The 21,894-nt window shown below is 40.8% G+C and overlaps 1 protein-coding gene across 1 annotated transcript in view; it reads right to left on the reverse strand.

Annotated features, from left to right (window-relative positions):
• The window catches only part of sema4bb (sema domain, immunoglobulin domain (Ig), transmembrane domain (TM) and short cytoplasmic domain, (semaphorin) 4Bb), a 45,499-nt gene that overhangs the window by 15,614 nt on the left and 7,991 nt on the right, over positions 1 to 21,894 (reverse strand). Inside the window, exons 2-5 of the mRNA XM_054614799.1 lie at positions 15,789 to 16,231; positions 2,388 to 2,548; positions 1,944 to 2,006; positions 1,215 to 1,313 (exon numbers count right to left, since the gene is read on the reverse strand). Coding sequence (XP_054470774.1) covers positions 1,215 to 1,313; positions 1,944 to 2,006; positions 2,388 to 2,548; positions 15,789 to 15,909 — 444 coding nt within the window. The 5' untranslated portion in view covers positions 15,910 to 16,231. The remainder of the gene's footprint in view (positions 1 to 1,214; positions 1,314 to 1,943; positions 2,007 to 2,387; positions 2,549 to 15,788; positions 16,232 to 21,894) is intronic.

Genomic DNA, 21,894 nt, shown 5'->3' on the forward strand with positions numbered 1-21,894 from the left:
GACCAAAACTTTATAGATAGATATATCGTAATAGATATATAATTTCCGGATTTATGTTAGCTTCTGCTAAGATCAATGGATTTTTCAACACATAACAGGGACAACAGATTTCGTTCTCCATTACTTGCATTGAAATTGCTGATAGAGGGGATCTCTTTGGAGCCAGTTTAGAGAGGAGGAACAATTACATTGAGCAATAAAGCGCTCGTATATATGGGAAAGTGAGTATTCAGTTAATATAGACATGAAAATGATGTGGACATTTTCAGCAATAGCAATAACTTGTTCTGTAGATCAAATCAAACCAAACAGGACAGTGTCAAAAGCCTCCGCTGCAAGAAAAATCTTCCCAAGCTTCTTCATTGTGAGTTATTATTCTCAGTGCTTGTTTTAATTCACGTCTGTCAGCTGATTGTTTAGTGTATCTTCTTGGCTTCAGTGTCCTGTTACTCTATCGTTAAACCCTCCGAGACTGTTTTGAGAAGAGCTATAAAAATACAACATTTATTAATGTTAATATTATGCATCTCAGAAAGAGTCTGGCCCGCTCTGGATGGCACACACACACACACACACACACAACACACACACACACACACACACACACACACACACACACACACACACACACACACACACACACACACACACACACACAACACACACTCTTCTGGTCTCAGTCAACATGATGAGTGTTCACCCGGACCAACCGGGCTCAGAGTTGCTTGGAATCCCAGTTCATGGCCTAAAGTCCTGCCAAGTTATATACAGTCTGAGACATCCCGTGTTTTTCTTTCACTCTGACGTCAACGGGGAGAGTTTAATGCTCCGCTTTAAGGGCCGAGCTGTCGCCAAGCTTGATTGGCCCTCTATCACTGAAATCAATGTCATCCTGCTGCATGTTACCGTCACTCCAGATGTACTCCTCCGCTAGATAAACAGCTCTCCTGCGTCCCTCTTGCTGGAAACCATACAGCTCTTGTACCCCCTGTTGAGTTGTCTGGCTAAAGTGCCTCAGCAGCATTTGGTTACGCTTGGATAACAGCAGATCCAATACTGACATGGTGGATAAAAGAGCTTGATTCCTCCAGAACACACACACAAAAAAGGTCTAAAGCTCGATAATGAGTGGAGAGAAAGAAAAATCAAGAGAGGCAGAAGAAAAATCAACTCTTGGAAGCGAACAATGGGTAGATTGAGAGGTAATTACTTACTATGTAGGCGCAAATAGGACTGAAGGCATAGGTGCCACACACATAGAGATGAGTGCTGTTCAGCCGCAGGAGGATTTTGATGTAATTGAAGCAATCAGTCTGGATGGGGAACAAACGGAGAGAGTGTGAGGTCCATGAGTCCACAAGATATTCTTACAACTGAATGTGCTTTTCTGGAACTCATAACCAGAAGTAAATCAGTCAGAGCAAAAAAGAAAAAACAACATTACTTCAGAAACTGTGAAACTGGATAGAAATGGTTAGAAAAAAAAAAAAACATGTCCTGAAACGTTGTTGGGAAAACCTCCCAGCATCACACAGCAGTTGCCTGGTGGGCTTTCTGTAATACACGGACCCGAGTTGTACACCGCAGTATAAAGATTACCAAGGTTTGTCGCCTAGGGATACAACATCTGGTATGACAACAAGGTAACAGACAGACAGAGAGAAAGTAGCAGTGCACAGAAAAGAGCAATTCCCTGGCGAGTTTGCACACTTGATGAATCCATTTGTAACTGCTGAAAAGGTTTGTCAACACAGCACTCAATGCTTATTTCATCGTCTCACAACACAAGTGAAACGATTCAGAGACGACTGCAAAGAAAGAACAAACACCCTGTAAAAAGGAAATCCATTTTCTGGATATTGTCATCGTGCAAGTATCCTTCCTGAGGCATTTTCATTATTTGGCGTTTTTGCTGGAGCAGTAGAAAAAAAGTTGCCTCTCACCTCCAGGTTCTTCCCTTTGAAGCTGCATTCCTCTCTTTTTCCAGCAGGAGTGCCCCACGTCAGCTGAAGATGAAAAAAGAAAGCCTGAATAAGTCATGACAAATTCAGGGAACCATGCTGATTCTGCTGAGGACTGTTTCTCTAATATCAAAAATGTATACAAAGAACTGGTGTGTGGTATTGAAATAAACAAAATTACCTCTGATGATGCAGCAAAGGATATGTGGGTATTTTATTCTGAATATTTTGTATTTACAAACTGCATTATTAACTCAGATAAAACCATTATTGATGAGTCCGAAAAATTAATTTTAAGACTCATTAAAATGTCTTTAAATGTCAACAGAACATTAACAAACAGAAGTGAGAGTAAATTATCTGCCCGGCCACTTCTTTATTGCAATATATCCACTGATAATCCACCTGTCGTATTGTCATACTCACGTTCTTCTGGAGCTTGGTCTTGCTGATGTCCGAGAGGCTGAGGGCAAACAGCGCCTCCCTGGCTCCGACGTACAGCATGTCGTCCTCCTGGCTGAGCAGCAAGGAGGTGTAATTGAAGACGCCGTCCACTGAGAATCTCTTGGCTGACCTCTCCTTTGCATCTGGTGAAACAGCAGGAAAAAACACACTCTGGAGATTATCATCACAGAGCAGGACAGAACAGAGAAGGACAGACTGGAACAGAACATATCCTGATGCTGGAAGAACAAGAACTAACACAAATAGTCCCCAATTTAAAACAATTCACAATATCAAGTTGATTTTGCTTTCTGCAGGGAGAAAAACAATCAGAGATTTCCATATTACAGTGCTAGGATTTAGGATACATGTTGTATGACGGTTTAGGTTTTTTATTCTTGTTTTTTTTTTGGTTTTTTTACACAAAATACCTGGCAAAAGGATTCATTTTGAGATGATGCTGATAACAGTCTTTGTATGATAAGTATGATGAGTTTTTCATATCCAACCAGACATGCCATAAATGGTGACGTTAAAAACTAATTTAATCTGGTTACTGTCATACAATGCCCAAGCTTTCTCAAGTGATAAGATCACTACTTTATAATTATTGGTTCACAGAACTTAAAATATTTGAAGAAAAGTACAACAACTTGCTGGGAGATTGTCCAATGCAGAGATATGACAAAGTGCCATAAACTGAATCGTATGCAAGTCTATGGGTCTGACTTGTAAATTAGCCAAATGGATGAAGTCATCATTTTTAATCAATTGGATCTATGCATCATATGTAAATTATTATCATTCTTAAAAAAAAAAAGAGAGAATGCAAGTTCCTGCTTTACAATAATCAGGCCACAAGTTAAACTGAAGACATAAAAGTGATTAATATAAATAAATGAATGAAGAAAGAACTAACCATATGCTGATGTTTAGTTTTATGTTGAATCCAAAAACTACTTTTAATTAATCACACATTATTAAACCCTGAAAGACCACAACTGAGTACCACATAAACACAAAAATAACTCCCACTCCAATGTGTTGACCAAACACAAATATACGATCGGAAAGGTAACAACATCTAAACACATGTTTTACTACTTCCAGTACTCCAAGGAAATCCGTGAGTCTCCGTCAAGGCCTCACAGAAAGCCACAAATCTAGCAGGAAACAAGATCAAGTGGACAGACATCACATTACATCCGACGCACAGCGCAGCACAACACAAAGTGGTGAGCCTCAGTCAAATCGATTTATGATACAAAGGGGGGAAGCTCTCACTGAGCATGTTGTCATTTCTGAACGCCTCTCTGTTTATCCCTCTAGCAGCTACTGTAGCTCCACGAGAACGCCAGTGAGCCACGTCTGTAACCGTTCTGTGCTGGCTGGCTCTCTCTTTGCTCTGTGCTGTACTGGCAGCAGTGTAAAAAAAAAGAAAGAAAAAAAAAAGCCTCTTCCACTCAATGCCAATCTAAAACTCCTTCATTCTGCTGCTCGCCAACCCTCTTCAAATGAATCTCTTTAGCAGTGGGCCACGAGTCAAATTAGTTGTTTTTTTTCCTATGTCTTTCCCTTCCCTGCAGCCTCAAATAGATACAGTGATTAAATAGAGATTCAATGTACACTTTGCTCCCTTTAAGGCAATTCTCTTGGCATCAAAAACGAGTCAGGATCATCCACTACGGAGGCATCAGCAGCAGTTTTTTTTGGTACTGTTTTTCACTGTGAAAGTGGAGTTTCAAGAGGTTTGGATTGATTTTTTTTTTGTAACAGGCAATGGCTCTGACAATTGTACAATTTTCAGTTTGACCTACTGTGTGATGACTTGCTCAAACGACCCAATAAAAAAAGCCAACAAAGGCTTCCAGGAAGTCAGGACTCTGGTTTATTCAAGACCTTCAACTATTGTGACCTTTGAGAAATAATAGCCGAGTTGGTGTCCATGTGGATCTGGACCGGAGGATCTTATCACTTGATATCTTTCAACACGACTAACAATCTTCTTGAGGTCACCAAAGACACAGGATCTATGCAATCAAATATTTGTGCGTTCATTGCTCACATACTTCTTAACCTTTGCAGTTTTTGACCATCTTTGTAAATGTTTATCTATTGCCTCTCATTCCAAACATATTAAACACACTTGATGTGCTACCCAAAGCCAAAACACATTTGCTACTCCAAATAAGACTACGGGTCTCGTTTCTGGAGTCGTCAACATGACTATTTGCTGCAGTTAAACCGTTTGCAGCATCTCCCTTGTGTATAACCAGCAAACTTCAAATTTAGAGACTTCTGACAGTAAGAGAAAGACATCAGCGGTCAGTTTATCTCCAACACTCCAGGTGGTGCATAATGCAAAAGGGAGCCAGTAAACAGCAATAAATGTTTACAGCCCACGACTTAAACTTTCCAATATGCTCACAAACAAATGGTTCCTCCAACACTCAAGGCACTTTTGGCAGATGATCGCTTTTCCCCTTATGGGAGTGAAAACCAGCTGCACAGAACCAATCTTGTCCAAAATCAAATCTAAGGCCCTTTCCAGATCAACAGCCCTATTTCTGTTTAAAACTTTGTGACATCTGGAGTCAATGAAGAGGAGGGCCTGGATTTAAACTTCAGCGAGGGGATACAAAATAAAAAAAATACTTCCTTTAGTCATTCAGGACAGGAGAAAATAAAGTTCCAAGAAGCAGAAACTGGTTTTATTCAATGTGAATTAAGTCTGTTAACAAATGTCCTAAATGCTCATAAGGAGAGCTATACTCGGTCTCAGTGGACCCAGCCGATGGCAGACAAAGGAGTGCCATCCCTCCTCTCAACAGGGGAACATATCATAGCCTGACTGTCATGGCTCCCCTGAGTTTTTGCCATTTACTGGAACCAAAAACAGCCTTTCCTCAGCATATTAAAACTCTCTGACATAAATCACAGTGACATCCTCTTAGACAGACAATGGAATAACGAGCAAAGGAGAGCAAACTCATGAAACTTTTACTCAGAGAGCGGTCCGGGGCTACTTAGTGATAGTGTGCACGTGTGTGTACGTGTGTGTGTGTGTGTGTGTGTGTGTGTGTGTGACGGGGTCGTTATACTGAGTGGGAGTTGTGGTAACCAGGAAGATTGGATTGAGATGTTGACCTATAAAGAAACATGCAGACAACGGGAAGAAAATGTTATTTTCAAAGCACTCTGAGATGGATTTCTGATAAGAGCAGAAGGTCAAGCCAGTAACAAACGTCAGTTGTGTCAAACTTCTCTCTCTTTTTTCATCTAAAGCAGTTGGTTCTTTGGGAGATTTTTTTTTTACGCTTCCCAATGCTGCAGATCAGCTGTGTGTTTTGACATGCTTGCAGCAGAATGCCAGGCATCTGCAGGCCATTTCACAGCCAGGCACCAGGTCCATTCATCACCCGCCTGTTTAATCAGTTGGCTGTCACCAAAACCTCAACCTCGGCTAATGCTCATCACATCACACCTCCCATCAATATGGCTGCTTTATTGCCACTTTTAACACGCTGAATTAGTCAGTAGCACAGGTTCTTTGAAGGCAAACAAACTGTGTATATTTGCCCTCATGTCTCTGTGGTTGTGAAAGCTTACAAGCTGCAAAAGAAAATTGGCCAATGGTCCAAACTAGACCGCAGCGACACAATTCAAAAGATGCATTGTTTGAGAACAGATCAGGGTCTGCATGACATACTGACATTTAGAAAGTGAATGTCTTTTCACCACTGGGAATAACTGCTCAGCAATTAATTGGTTGAAATTCAATGTTGGCAGTGTATTCATTGTATTCATTGTTTGTGATGTTTTTGAGGTAAATATTGAAGGAACAAATCATAGTGCGGAGGATTTCAGAGAGCAACCGCTCTGTGATCACAGCAATGTTTGTGAGAGACTCAGACTAAATCTGTGAACAAACAATGAACAGCTACAAACTTCTTGAATTAAAACAGACACACATAAGGGGAAGCCTTACATCTTCTTCCATATGTACAGTATGTTATAGTCACGGCCTACAGATGCTTGTGTTAATGTGAGCTGCCTTACTGATGATGCAACATGCAATGACTCAAACAGGTGCTTGTCTGCTGGGATACACACGATCATTTTGCATAAGAGGCCGAAAAAAAACACCAAATAGACGAGCACATAGATCGACCAAAAGCAGAAATAGTTATTTTTTACATTTAAACCAGATATATCATCTTCATTTGGGACTTTTAGAGATGTTGGTACCCAAATTGTGTTACTTTTGGACAGAGCCAGGTTTGCCATTTCCAGGTCTTTATTTATATACTGTAAGCTAAACTAACTGGCTGCTGGCTGTAGCGTCACTTTTTCTGTACATACTACTATTTATTTTCTAATACTTTGAGACAAATAAGTGGCTGTAATGAGAGTGGATATAAAAGTGAGTAATCGTCAGGGAAAATGCTTATGAATCATCAAAATACTAAATGTTCCAGACACATCAATTAAATCTTTTTTAGGATTCTTGATAACTCACTGAGCGTTGAGAGACCTCCAAAATAGCTCAGTGACATCAATTTAGATTTTCTCTGAATCCCCTTCATTCACATCACAGCTGAGAGTTCAGTGTGTGCTTACTCACCATTGAGGTAACTAAGATATCATCAGAGGGTGCCAGCTTGCAGACACAGTGTCACTGAGAAATAAAATACATGGCAGCGCTTTGGCAGGCATCATATTTCACAGAAACCGGAGCAGGATTAAACTATTTTTCCCAGGTTTAATAGTACTTCAAGGGTGGAGCGATTGATTGGCTGCTTGGTAGGTATACGCCTGCCAAGACACTCCTAAAAGCCCTGACCGTAAACATGCCCCAGATTTGCTAAAGCAGTGTGAGCCAAGTCACAAGACAAGGGGGCAACGGGGACAGAAGGGTTCGCTTGCAGCCGGGCGAAGAGAGTGCAGCACAGCCGATATTAATCTCACCGCGAGTTCTGCTTATCTTACATGCACAACACACATTTATCTCCCCCCCAAAAAACACTATCCATCTCTGCCCTTTGCAAGCTGAGGCTACACAAGAGCGCACAGCTTCAAGGCTCTCTGTTTGACGTGATTTGACAATGGACTTGATAGCCGCGCAGGAGCTCCTGACAGAAGCCGACAGGAGTCGCTTCAAGGTCATCGCAGCACTGAACCTCGTGATATTTGGGCAAAAGGATGGTTATTACATTGTCTGTGACTGCTGGCAACCAAGATGATGTAGTATGCCAGCCAAGTCTGCACAGAAACACTGTTTGTCTGCACAGTTAGAGGACACAGACAGGTTGGAGCAAACTTCACATAATTCCTTTATATGGTTTACCCAATCTTTATTGAACTGTCAACAAAGAAATCACTATAGTTATGTGAGTGGATTCTGTTATATTTAAAAGGGTACACTCCTAAATTAAGGTACTGTAAGTAAAAACTACAAAAGCTGATAAAGACAAGGACAAAGGCAGAGAGAAATTGGGGCTAAGAAAATCACACTTTAATAGGCTGTAAATAAAAGCTAACAGCACTGAATCAGTTTGAATGTGACACCCACAGTATCTGTAAGGCCGGGCAATGAGGGCTCACAGATGTGTTGTGTTGTTTGTAATCACTGGATATGACGGTGTGGCTTTGCTGCTATTTTGTGTGTACTGTACACGCTGTGTATATGAGTCAGGAGTGTACACATCATACTGAGGGACAGCTGCACCTTGCAGATAATAACCAGAGCCTGACAGTGGGTAAGTGCAGTGTTTGCTGTGTGTGAGGATTATGCAGCAAAAGAAAGGTGGCCTCGGAATCAGGGGAACAACAGAAAAACCATGAAATGATTGAATATTTGTTAGCAATGTCGATCACTTTTGTGTACTGTAAAATCCATGAAATACTGGAAAATATCCCCTTTACCCTCTGAAGAAAAAACAACACGAGTGCATATAACGCTGCCATACCTCTAAAAGCAAAGAACAAGGGGCTGACAGGCATGGTGCTCTGCCCTGTAATTATTGGCTCTTAGGTGTCATCCTGCTGCACTCTAGATTGGCACGCACCCACCCAACACTCAAAGCAGTGGAGCGATGGAGCGCAGTGGTCTATCATGGCTGAAAGCCTACAAAATCCTGGATATTAGCTAGGCGAGACACTCTATGTGGTATCTGAGTGGGTTATTCAAACACAGGCTGAAATACAGAGAGAGAGAGAGAGAGAGAGAGAGAGAGAGAGAGAGAGAGAGAGAGAGAGAGAGAGAGAGAGTTGATATAATTTCCTCACACATACAATTCAAAATAGACGTGCCTGTGCTCGTCATGTGTGGGATGCCTCTTCAACCTCTCTCTCTCTCTCCATCCTCCTCCTACCCTCTCACTAAAGACAGTAGATGTCACAGGAATCTGACGCACACAGACTCAGATTTTAAGATATGCATATTCTTTGGCTTCTAAAAGTGAAAATAAATCTGCCAACTTTCGTTCAACCTTCTGAATACCAAAAACTCATTATTCATTAAAAAGTGTGTTAAAGGGGGGTTTAACTTAGAATTAATTCAGGTAACTTATAGTCAGCATTTTCAAAGCATAAGTGATTCAGTGTATTTGCATTCTGTGCTTTACTAAAGTAGTTGTAAGGACGTTCATTTTGAATTTTAAGTAGTGCAATGTGTGTTCAGCTTATTTGTCCAGGAATAACTCAACAACCAAGAACCAAGCCTTCCCACCAAGCCTTGTGTTAGCCAGCCGCCTGCAACCTGCTGATAAAAGTGAACGGGGTTAGCTCCAAAGTTAGCAACAACTCCGGCTCAGGCAAACTTATGGTTGGCCGACCTTAAAGTTGGACCAGTTATTCTTCTTACAGCTTATAAAAAAGTTACTACAAGGAACTTCAATTTGTGTCAATTTCCACAGTCCCTGTGGATGAAAGCAGTAGAATTTCTGCACACCAGAATCCCTTTAGAAAACATTTAATTTTACTGGAACAGGGTCTGAAATCTACTCCAGTCAGTCCTGGTTCTGGTTCTGGTTCTCCCTTTCCTCTAGCAGTTAATGGTTTAACGTTTTATATGATATTAACATCCTTAAATAGTAGATTTTATTTGTTAGTGGGGAGGTCCGCCATTCTCGCATGGGAGGAATTCAAATTGGATTCACACGAATGAGAGATCCACAGGAAAGGATTCTGAGTGTAATCCAGAATTCCTGATTGCATCACTGCTGTATCACAGCTGTGTTAAGTTGCTGCTTATGCAAACTCAACACTTCTACACAAAGGGACTTTTATTGTAAAGCAGTATAGTGTTTGTTACTGAGATCAGCACCGACATGATCGTTCGTCAAAAATGCATCTGTAATATCTGCATTCTTTTGAACAGATTAGAACACACTAGCTGCTCTTTCTTATAAAGTAGCTGCTCGAGGAGCGTTCTTTGTTGATAATCTTCAAAATTGTGACTTTAATGAAGTATCTGACTCTCCACATCCTAAACCGCCTTCCTCTACTTCAAGTGTTCTTTATTTTGGTACTTATGGCCTCACAGAAAACACCAAGAAAGATTGCCTTGATGAATGACATGATGTCTATGTCTCAGCCAAGTGGACTTGAAGATAAAAAAAATAAAAGATGGCCAAATCCAGCTGGCTTGCACATGCTTACAGATGGTTTCTGCTACAGCTAGAATCCCATCAAAGTACACTTCGATAATCTCCTCTGCCATTTTCTAGCTTGCACACTTGTCAATTTTTAGGGCACCAGTGGAGCTGTGTGCAGTTTGCTAAGTGCACTCACTTTGGACTGGCATGTGTTAAAGGCCTTTAAGTGGGACCACAGCATGAAGACACAACCCTCTACCCTGCATGTGTGTCTGCGTGCATGTGCGTGTCTCTGCAGAGGCCCTTGATGAGAAGAGCAGGCGCACAGAGTCTGCTGCTCTCTACTCATCCACCACAATGTAAAGTAGTAACGACGAGAAGTGGTCAAGCACATCGGTTTTATGCTCCTTGCTAATGGTTCTTCACACACACACACACACACACACACACACACACACACACACACACACACACACACACACACACACACACACACACACACACACACACACACACACACACACACACACACACACACACACACACACACACACACACACACACACACACACACCTCCTCACTGTCACATGTATCTAATGTCGTCATGCTACCATCAGGATCCTGGTGGGGTGAGGACCTCCATACCTGCTGCATTAGCCTCCATATTTTGGCTCATAATGGTTATTCTGCCCTCACAAAATTTGAAATAATAAAAAAAATCATATCTATTTCCGTCACTGGTGTCAATCATATTGATAAGGACAAGGAATCCAGGAGTGCTACTAGCTGTAAAATCAGACACTGTAACTGAATCCTTCAGCTCAGTCTATATAACATACAGTCAGCCTCACTCTCTCCATTTACATACACCCACAAGTCGGAATAAGACGCATGTGGAGTGCATTAACATACTGGAACCAAATCAGGAAAGTTCTGACTTTTAATGAAAGATACATGAGATGACTACTTTTAACCATTTAAGTTCTGCTTCAACTCAAATGTAGTGCGTTGTTGTTTTCAGATTATGATGGTGAATGGTACTGATGTATTTTTAAGTGCATAAAAAGATTTAATTTCATTTTTCATCATGCGTATCAACTTAGTTTGTTGAGTTTTACAAATTACCAAAACATCGTAGTCATTTGTCATAAAAATTACGTAAATAAGTTTAGAAAAACATGATTACTGCCAGCATGTATTTTTACCTACTCCAGCATTACTACTTCTGCAATACAAAGAAAATTTACTTCTTGAAACGAGGAATGCATTTACACCTTTTCGACCTCTTGAGGTGATTTGTACAATAGTTTTTAATATGTTTTGAATGCCTTTTAGATACATTTACACTTGGTTTGAATTTTATAGAAACCAAAATGAAAGTAATTTTTTACAGCAATGTGGACACTGAAGTGTGACAGAAAACATTTGTTTTTGTATGATATAATAAAGACTTAATTTACTTATTTGATTTACAGCTAGAAGCACCAATAATTAATGCTATTTATCACGCTATGAAAAGTTAAATTCAGTCCATTGTAGGTGCGGTTTTTGTGTCACAGTTACTGTAAAACTGAAAAAATCTCTGCTGAAAGATGAGATAAAACTACATTTTGGTTTTGGACAAATCCACACTACATCCCAGTAAGCCCAAAAAAATACCTAATGACTTTCTTAACCTCGCATTCCTCTCTGTCCATCTTAATTAACAGCTGCACCGTTATTCCTCGCTGCTTGCCATTGTCTTCAAATCAAATGTTCCTAGTTGAAATCTGCTCAGACGGAACTTTTCTGTACATTCCCTGGAGCGTGCAAGTGATGAAGCCATTAAAGCGTCTGAAACAGACCGAGTTGATGTGCTGTAATTATGTTGCATTGTTGCGGCTGTTATGGCATTATATGCAGGCACTTGTGAGTGCCACCTCTGCTGGAAGCCTCAGACCGCTTTTCTTTCAGGATCAGAGGCGTGTCCTTGCCGGGTTTTTAGGTGGGCATCGGAGCATGTACCGAGCATTTGGCTTGACCCCCCTCTCTCGCCCGCCCCTCCCCTGTTTCTACACTGCGATCCACACACTGCCAAGGTCACTGGATTAGCATGCATGAGAGAAAGCGCACAATATTCGCAGAGCATGAACCAAACGTAAACAGGAACGGACACCGGGTACACAGAGCCCACGCAGCATGCTGGGTAGCTCCGTTTAAAAAGGGGCATTTTGATTTGCTTCTTTACTAGCAGACTGTGGGAAAGTATTAAAACGGAAAATCTATTCGGAAAATCTCCTTTGTTATACATTCAGTTAATATCCTACAAACCTTGTATAACCAAATGGTAAGTGACAGAGTCTCTGGATGCCTACTTGTGAAGCTGGGTTTAAAATCAGTTCGACGTGAGCTTTGTCGTATTTAATTTCTTCTCTCTTCCAGGAAACCTGTCACTATGTTAAATTGACCTGATAAAAGACACAGATTTGACAATGATTCTTTCTGACTAATGACACATGTTGTTCTTAATTTCCCTTTCATGGGGGGGGGGAAGAAAAAAATGGCATACAGCATGTACAAGATATTCAAAAAGATTTGGCTGCATCTGTCCCCAATCTTTAAAAGAAAAACTTGCATATAAACATATACAATAAAATAAGCTACACTGCTGAATCACAGAAGAAGAAGAGTGACATACAATACAGCTCATGCACTCGAACCAGTTGCCAAATGCCCCTTGGCAGCGCATTAATGTAAACTGTTCTTATTAAGTGCATGACTTGAATTTCTCCTTCATGTTCCAAGTGCAAGAAATAGAAAAGAGGAAAAATAAATCATCTCCTCAGCGCATATCTGGAGAGAGACAGTAACATCCTGCCTGAGATGTTTCTGATAACTAAACAGTGATACGTGCCGCATGCCTAACCGATGCTTGCTGCTTCAAGTCCCATGATCCTTTGTGCCGTCTCTCTGCACAAGAGCCGTAATGAAAAACAGACAAGGCTCTCCAACTGCAGCGACCACAAAAACCTCCACTCACTACACATGAGAGATTAGCCTGCTCATTAGGAGAGAAGGAAGGAGCGAGAGTAGAGGGAAGGAAGACAAAAAGAAACAGGGACTCCTTTCCAGGAAAAAGGCCATGTTGAGGCAAGGGTCCTCTCGAGAGAAAACAGTCCTGGTCCCCCCTTTCTTACAGACTACACAAACCAGAACGGAGGTTTAAAACAGTGACCTGCTTTACACATTTTGCATCAATGGCGCGAGTTGAATTGAGGCTAGTTTATATACAAAACGTTTAGCATGTCAGTGAAGCTGTTTATGCAAAGCTGTAATCTTAATGAATAGGACACAATCAGTGTCAGTGACGTTTAAATACGATTTTCTACGCCCTATTATCAGCTGAAAAGCATGTTGTCTCACACTACTACTTATGCTCTCCCGTTGAGAAAATCTCACTAACCAACTGCTACCGTCAAAATACATGAAATTTAGATTATGAATGCTGAGTGGAGCAAAAGAAAGCGAGGGGAAAAAGGAACATCAGTGGTTTGCAAAACACTTTGCTGGGAACCAGCCTTGGGCCAATTTAATCCATTTAATTCTTTGAGAAAAAGTTAAATGGCTCAAGTTGTTCTGGGGTTTGAGCGATGCCAATTTAGAGATGCATGTGAATTACCGCATGAAGCCTTGCTGAGTTGGCTGAGGAGTGAAGAAAAGAAACATCAGATTGTTGTTTTCAGAGGTAGGAACATCAATTTCAGACAGGTAGTGTTTACAGGAGCCGACGCACCCTGCATACACACAAGCCTGTACTTTACTTGCTGCTGGATCGGCATATTTGCCTGTGTGAGCAATGTTGCAAAACAAAGATGAGGACAGGATGAAAAATACATTGTAGGAGCCAGGGAGCTAATTTTAAGAATCAAATTGTAAACTTTCCTTTTTCCAACAGCTACAACACAAGATGTTGAATAATAGGTGTTAAGCAACACTTCCCCGATAGCAGGCAATTTTCTAAACAGCATCCTTATTTTTCTCTCTCCTCATTTGTCATACACTCCCAGAATGCATCAATCAATTACCAAAAAGCTGTTAGCTGAGCAAATAGGGAAAAACAGCACCATGTCTTTGTATTGTAAAAGCTTAATCCACAGTCATTATAATAAGAGGAGCGCTGCGGTGTGAGTAATTACATGCAAGTCAGGTGCAAAAAAGGTCTCAATCAGGGGATTTGCCAGGAGAGACATTTAGTTTATATTTGTGAGATAAACTGTTGCATTCAGCTGTACAATACAAACAGGTCAATTAGCAACAAAAAAATGGAGGAAAAGCCAAGTGCTTTTAAAGTAACAAACTAAAAACTACGACTATATGCACTGCACAATATTTCATAGGCCAAAAATAGTATCACTCTGAGGAGCCACACAAGTGATAGCTAATATTAAAAAAGACCTTCAGGGTACAAACATATAAGTGCATGTATTTATGAGAAGTGGTGCTTTTAGTTTCAGGCATCTTCAAGTTGGCACACGTACATTTGAGCCTGCAAGCACTTGTGATCTGTGACATGTCTCTGTGAGTACATTGCTACAAAGGTTGCTTCACCACACACTTGTTTGCTGCTGTGTTTGTTTTCATTGTTCACGGTTGACCTAAATTACGTTATTTTGTGTGGAATTGACAGATCGCTAAACTCCATCGCCCTAAATTACCGATGCCGACAGGGGTAGACAAAAGCAGGATACTAATTGCTAGGTAGCGACAGTTCATTTCGTCAGCTGAAATTACAAGTACTGTAGCCGGTTTCTCAGTTGAATTTAGCAAGCTAATTAACCTAACGTTAGCTAACCCTATTAAAAGGGCGTAAGTATGCACTTGATGGCTACATACATGATATTGTGCTCGAAGACCAAAGCTAAACCTGCATGTCTGAGGCAAAAAGTTAAGATCCTCAACTGATAATAATCCATGTTGAAGACATTGAAATAAAGAAATAGTTGTTTTATTGCAGTGTGGAAGTAGTTAGTTCTAGTTCCTAGTATGAATTAGAAACCATAAGATCAGTCTGACATTTTTCTCTGACTAGTTACATTAAAGCAGATAAACAGAATCTTAAATCCATTCCGCACGTTTTTCAAGTATTTTTTTTTTTAAGGATAAAAAGAAGAAACCATCAACCAAACATTTTATATACAGAGTACTGTCTTACAGCCCCACACACAACACTTTAGCATCTGACTAAAGAATGAAGAATCTCTTATTGGTTAAGCCCTTCGCATATCTAGAGAACCATTCATCTGATCTACTTCACACCTGCCGGTTGTGTTTCTGGATCTACTTCACACCTGCCGGTTGTGTTTCTGGGGACATGTAGTTTGTACAATTTGGACATGTAACACATTTGGTATTAAAAAACTTTGAATAAACAAGGGACAGCGCTTTGTGAAGCAGTGAGGGCGCTTTGTGGGCTGAGTCGACCATGATATTGTTACAACCTTTACACACTTATCTTCTTCACTGCCCTGGAGTCAACAGGCAATGAGCTGTTCTCAACAACATTGCAAGAACGACTTTCACGGGCCAAGCTATCGATCTGCACTAGTTTTTTAGCAATCCTAAACTTGACAAACCTGCCGAGCCTAGTATTGGTTGCTTAGCTATGATTTGACAATTGCTTTTTGGGAAGGGGTTCAGTGAGCGATCAATAATTAAACAAAAAAATACAAACTTAACACTGGAATCTCATGTCTCTTGCAGTGTCATTACATAGAAAAAGGTGTCAGGTAAGTATTTTCGACTTACTGTAAGGGAAACTGATGCGTGGTGTGACATCATCCTCAGTGGCCTTCAGTGATTGGAGGCAGCCAGCCAATAGCAGCGCAGCAGCCAGAAGACAGTGGACAGTCGCAGCTAATGTCCACATGGTTGCCTGATCCTCTCACACGGACAAACACAAATGTACACCGTTTGTTTTAAATTTCCACGGAATTCATTAAGCCTCCCTCGAATCCGCAGAGCTTTATTTTCTCACTCCCATCTTCCTGCAGGCTGAGGAGGAGTGAACGTGTCCTTGACTTGATTCTTGTACTCCCAGTGGTCCTTACACGCGGTTAGTAGACTCTGTACACAGAGAAGAGGAATTCTTCCTGGATTAAAGGCTGCTTGTTGTCATCTTCTCATAGTGCTCTTCAATAGATCAGCACTAAGCTCCAACCAGCGGCCATTTAGTAAAAGTCATTTTGGATCTGTGGAGAGAAGAGAGAGAAGTTGTTGCTTTATGTTTGATCCAAGAACATTAAAAAAATTATAAAAATAAAAGATGAAACACAGGCTAGAATAACAGATCCAGATCCAACTACTGACACTATAACCCACAACTACAAAAGCAAAAGAACTGATACATTTGGAAGCGGTTCATTCTGGCGGATGGTACAGATTTTACTCCAAACAAAGCATTGAGAATTCAAGAGTTAAGGTGTTTATCACCCAGAAATCACACTTCATCTCTCTGTCTTTAGACTAAATGTAGCACACTGATGGCTTCAGCTAAAGCCTTAATGATACAAACAAATATTTATGCTCCTACTGTTCACTCTTTCACCACACTGCCAAAGAAAAACTCAACTAAACAGACCATTCAGACCACCAGCCAGCTTAAATGAACACACACATCATGTGGTAGCTTAAAGGTTTTACAAACTGTATAGTCTAAGTGAATGTCCAATTTGCACTGAAGCCCACAGCGTTTCTCTCAGAGATAAAACACATGTTGGACTCTTTTTTAACCCCTGTATTTAATTTTGCTGTCATCAACAATCGGTGAGAGATCCCTGAGAAGATAATATGGCAGCTTGGCTCCAATTTTGTGGCTATGTTGGGAAATAAATGAAAGAACAGTGACTCCCAAGACAAGTCTGTAATTTGTCTCAAAGAGGAGCAATGAACACATCTGCTCTCTGACTTTTATTGGCCTCAGCATGAGTGTGCAGATAAGGTCCCGGTTATGTAGATTTATGCTGAGATCTTTTATTTAGTAGGGGGTTGCCTTTCTTGGAAAACATTTGAAATAAGAAACTACTCCCCTCTTTGCTAAACAAACACAGGACATTTGATTAAAATAAATATACAAAAATAATCATAAATATCTATGAATAAAATAAACTGTAGTTCTTTAACAGCAATTAAAAAAACAATTTGCCACTTGGGGGTGGTGGGAACAAGCTGTAAACACCATGTCAATGGACCTTTTAGGTTGGTATGGTGATTTTTTTTAGCAAACAGCTGCTTATTTACACATTCAGCTAAAAACACTCTTTTAGCTGTTTTTGGTCTCCACTAACACTTAAGGGAAATATCTGTCTCTTAAGCTTCTAAATGTTTTATGGTCACCAGCTAGTTGCTAACTAACTCACTGAGTGGAGAGTACGGTCTAAATTATATGTGGGTTTGTTCCGGGTGGCTCTTTTCATGTTGCACAGCCCTTCCATGATAAAGTAAATAAACTGATTATAGTTTAAAATCAGCCATGCTTAAGATGTCTGCGAGGCGGTACTAAACTAAAGACAAAGCATAGTTAAGGCTGTTGGGAATGACACGTTTTGCTTGTGCTGACAAATCAATACGTTGACCTGTTGATGGTGCTAAATGAGAAATGAGAAGATTACCAAAATAACTCAAATTCACCCTGAGAATGGGGGACAAATTGTTACTTGATTCTCAGGATTTTACCGATATCTTAATAGTACAGATACTTAAGTCAGTAAACAAAGCACAGCCTGTTCCTGTAACATTCGAACACAACTCACTACTATTTATTGCACGACAGCGCTGGATGTCTCCCCCCTGAGCTCTCACTTAGGTGGTGACGTTTAGAAAGTAAACAGTGGAGAGTTTCTGGTCGAGAGCTTACGTCACTGCTACAACTCCCACAGGACCTCATTCAAATATTTATAGTCGCCAATAAATCCATACGACCGGGGGGCTCGGTTAGTGGCCCCAGGTTGTCTACTGAGACAGCACCATTTTAAAACTTCTGATCAACTTGGTCATACAAAAAGATTTGAGGGACAAACTGAGATTTACAACCCTTTCTCACCGCCACTAGACAGACCAGTTGGTTAACACACATACAGAACGGCACCGTTAGCAGCTTGCTAACTGAATGGCTTGTTGAGTTTATGGCTTGTATTGTAGCTCGCTGGCAAGCTGCCCATCTTGCATAATGCCTGGGTATCTGCCATTTTTGTAGGTAGGTGAAGGCTCATCCGTATCACATTTGCTATGACAATACAGATTACTGTAGTTTTACTGCATAAAACTTATTTCACTTATATCTTTATCTGTGCTTCCCCCTTGTCTCTGTCCGTCCGTTGGTCTCAACCAGTGGACCAACATGTCTGTGTCACTTTTCAATTCACTAGCAGCCTGCTTTGGCTCCTGCTGCTACACTGAAGCAAGCCGAGCGGGAGGCTAAAACACCAGTCTTGATCCGGTAGCATCTCCCTCCTCCTCGGCTGGTGCCTCTCATACCTGCTGAGACGGCAACAACAAGCATGGCAGCCCAGCGTGTGTCACACACCCCAGGTCTCCATGTTCTCAGGGCTTATCCTTGTGCAACTCTAGAGGTCCTTTAAATTTTAATGGAAAGAAAAGAGGTGCTGCTCAGAGGGTTTGCTGGCACAAAATTAGGACGCTTTTTGGCTAATTATAAGAATAAGAATAAATATCCCAACACTGTTGCATTGACCCTTCAGTGACCAAAAAGGTTGATGGTGGTCGCCGTGCAAAGTCACAGGTTATAAATGGTCACTATGGGCACTAGATAAAAGATAACGAGTAGTTAACAGAGAGTGTTAAAGAACTGAATGAATGGTAAACATATTGAGGTCTGATTTGGTCCAAATTGCTATAACAATCATTACTCTTTGTATTTTTAGAAATGTATATATATAAAAAAAAAATAGTAAGTAGTATAAACCAAATCAGAGCTTCTTAGTGAAAGTTAAAACTACTACAACTAAGTCTTGTAAAAAATTCAATACATCTTCATCCTATAGTTTTATACCTTCTAGCCTCTTGAATTTGAAAACTGCTCTCAGCTGCCTATTCACAGAAAACACAAATTGTACTTTGAAGCAAGAACAAAAAAAGTTGGAGTTCTCAGTCTTACTCGTAGTTATGTCAATAGGAAGAGGCCCCTGCAGCAGACTGGGAAACTTAAGGTATCTGGGGAATCCAAAATACAGGATGACTCACGGGTGTGAAGCCTACAATATTCATTTAACTAAGGCCGGCACCTGAGGAGGACAAGACTGATGTTCGACACCCAAGAGGCGAATCCGCAGAGGCTTAGAGGCTTGGTAAACGGCTATAATGACACACTTATCCTGTTTTCTTTTACATTATTTTACCTTGAATACCATGTCAAGTACATGAATATTTTTGTCAAATTAATCATGTAGTGTCCTAATCCATCCTGAAGAAAAACTAGGCATGGATCTGAAGAGAAATTAAATATTAATAAGCATTAAATCATATTTGACAGCAAGTACTCGACCAAAGAAAGTGATCTTATTAGAAGCAACAATTATATCACTTATAGGATCAGAGCTCTATTCAACTGGAGCTGTAACAGTACAGGCGACCCACTACGCTCGGTGCCACAGGACCCATCTGCTCATCTAGGAGAAGGTCTGCTGCTCCATGTATCTATGAAGGGGGAATCTGGTGCCATATTGCTTAAGGCTACAGATTCATTAACCTTTCGAACCTCCCTCGGGCTCCGTATTAATACCTGCATCTGTTGAGGGAGAGAAAGGAAGTGACAGACACATTGGACGATACACTCGGCCAGGTCATGGCAAGTTCACTGGACAGGGAGTCAGATGAATGCTAACCATTTGGCTAGCTTTGTGTAAACGACTGGGCTTTGTGCTCGGCAACCAGCTCCCAATAACTCATCCCGGCAAAGTGACTCGTTTCTCATTTAGTCTTTGGCACAGACGGAGGCACTTATGGAGATAATCATCGGCTGGGCAGCACCCTGTGATGAGAGCGCTATCACAGAGCTCGACATGAGGCTAGATTAGGACGACGTCCAATCCATTAACGGTATCATGAGTATGTCTAAAGTCCAAAGAGAAAGAGAACTATAAAAGCGTTGGCATTTAATTAGGCAGCACTCAGATTTTTTTTCCAGGTTTAAGGGTGACTTTGTAAGACTGCATCTGAAAGTCAGTACCTGCTCCAAACAAATATAAAAAAAAAGGAATCAACAGGATTTATTGGAGGGTGAAATATTTGTCCTTGTCTTGCAATAATGTTAGGTTGATTGTTTACCCCCCCCCAAAGTCTGACCCTAAAAACAACATGGGTCAACGTGGGTCACTATTCAGAGAGATTTATGGAGCCATTATGTTGAGCAGAAAAGACCTCAATAGGTGACTGACAAGGCAGAGACTGCCCTCTGAGCTGCCATTATAACTCTCACTTATAGCAGCCGGCTTAGCTGAGTGAGCTGTGCATGATTGGTTTAAATTCAACCAAGGGGGATGGCGGGGGGGGGGGTAAACCATCTCCCCCAAAGAATCAATGATTGGCTTTTCATAGACTTTGACTTGTTTGTTTATTTATTACTAGAAGATATTATGAAGCAGTGTTGGCCATGTCACTAGAAAAATGTAATCCATTACTCATCTCGTGTTCCTCATTGAAACTTTAACAATAACTCACAAGCATAAGTGTTTAATCATCTTAGTCCAGCTTTTGGAAGAGTTTGGAAGCCTTCATCATTCATCATACTGAACATCAACAGCTAGCTTGAAGTCCTGTCCTCACAGGAGTTCACATACTCACCCAGACTCTGAATGAAACCAGGTGCTAAATATGGGTTTAAAAGTGGAACGCAATAGCAAGCAATCTGTAAATAAATACACAACATGTAAATAAACCAAATTCTACCATTCTGGTAGATGCCATACATCGGCTTTTTTACACCAATAGCCAAGCTAGCTAGCATGTCCTGGGCCGGTCTCTCTACTGAACGCACAGATAACCGATTTCAACCAGTGACACCTGACTGTAAATCTGCGTACAACACTTTAATGTAAGTATATTAAGGCCAGGAAACTGTCCAAGAGATTACATAGAACCTGTTATATGTTGAAAATACAGCTTATTATTGTCTTTTCTAGCAGTAGGGCTGTGCTGGTATCATCTGCTCCAATAGGAAATTTCAATAATGGAAAAAAACAGACAGTAAAAGCAATGAGCCTCATGCTCCATGAAATCGGTTTTACTTTCATTAAGCTCCATGAAAGCATTGTTTCAATTGCATTCGGAGCAGCATGCTGGCAAGGGGACGATTAGGGGTCCAATGCTAAAGACAGAGCGATCTGCTGACACAGTGCAACAACCCTTCACATAGCTTGATATACGCTACGTTTTGAGGAATAAATTCCATTTTTACAGCATCATAAGTTCCAAAATTGTCTTTTTTCCCCACAACAAAACTTGCAGACATTTTAGTCCATCTGATAAATATCAAATAAAAAGATGATTTAGAACAAAAACAGGTACTCTTGCTTTGTAGACTAACTAAACTAAACCTTTAAAGTGTATTCCTTAGTCAGGGGAAGGTAAAGTAGTACTGTTATTTTCAAGTCTATAAAATAAAGGGCTATGTACTTTGTGTGAACATGGGGGTACATCATTTCCTCTCATCCAACCCACCTGGGAATGGGACAGGGGGGATTAAAGAGGAAGGTTTAAGCTGAGAGACTGCTCCCAGCACCAAGAAAGCAGACTCCTAAATAAATCACGACCGGGTTAAAAATAAACCGTAACTGTATAAGTTTGTCTACACTGGTGCCAAAACGGCTCATGCTTTCGTAGGAATGTACAGAAGCTT

This window comes from Anoplopoma fimbria, chromosome 2, assembly GCF_027596085.1.
Source record: "Anoplopoma fimbria isolate UVic2021 breed Golden Eagle Sablefish chromosome 2, Afim_UVic_2022, whole genome shotgun sequence".
Taxonomy (NCBI): domain Eukaryota; kingdom Metazoa; phylum Chordata; class Actinopteri; order Perciformes; family Anoplopomatidae; genus Anoplopoma; species Anoplopoma fimbria.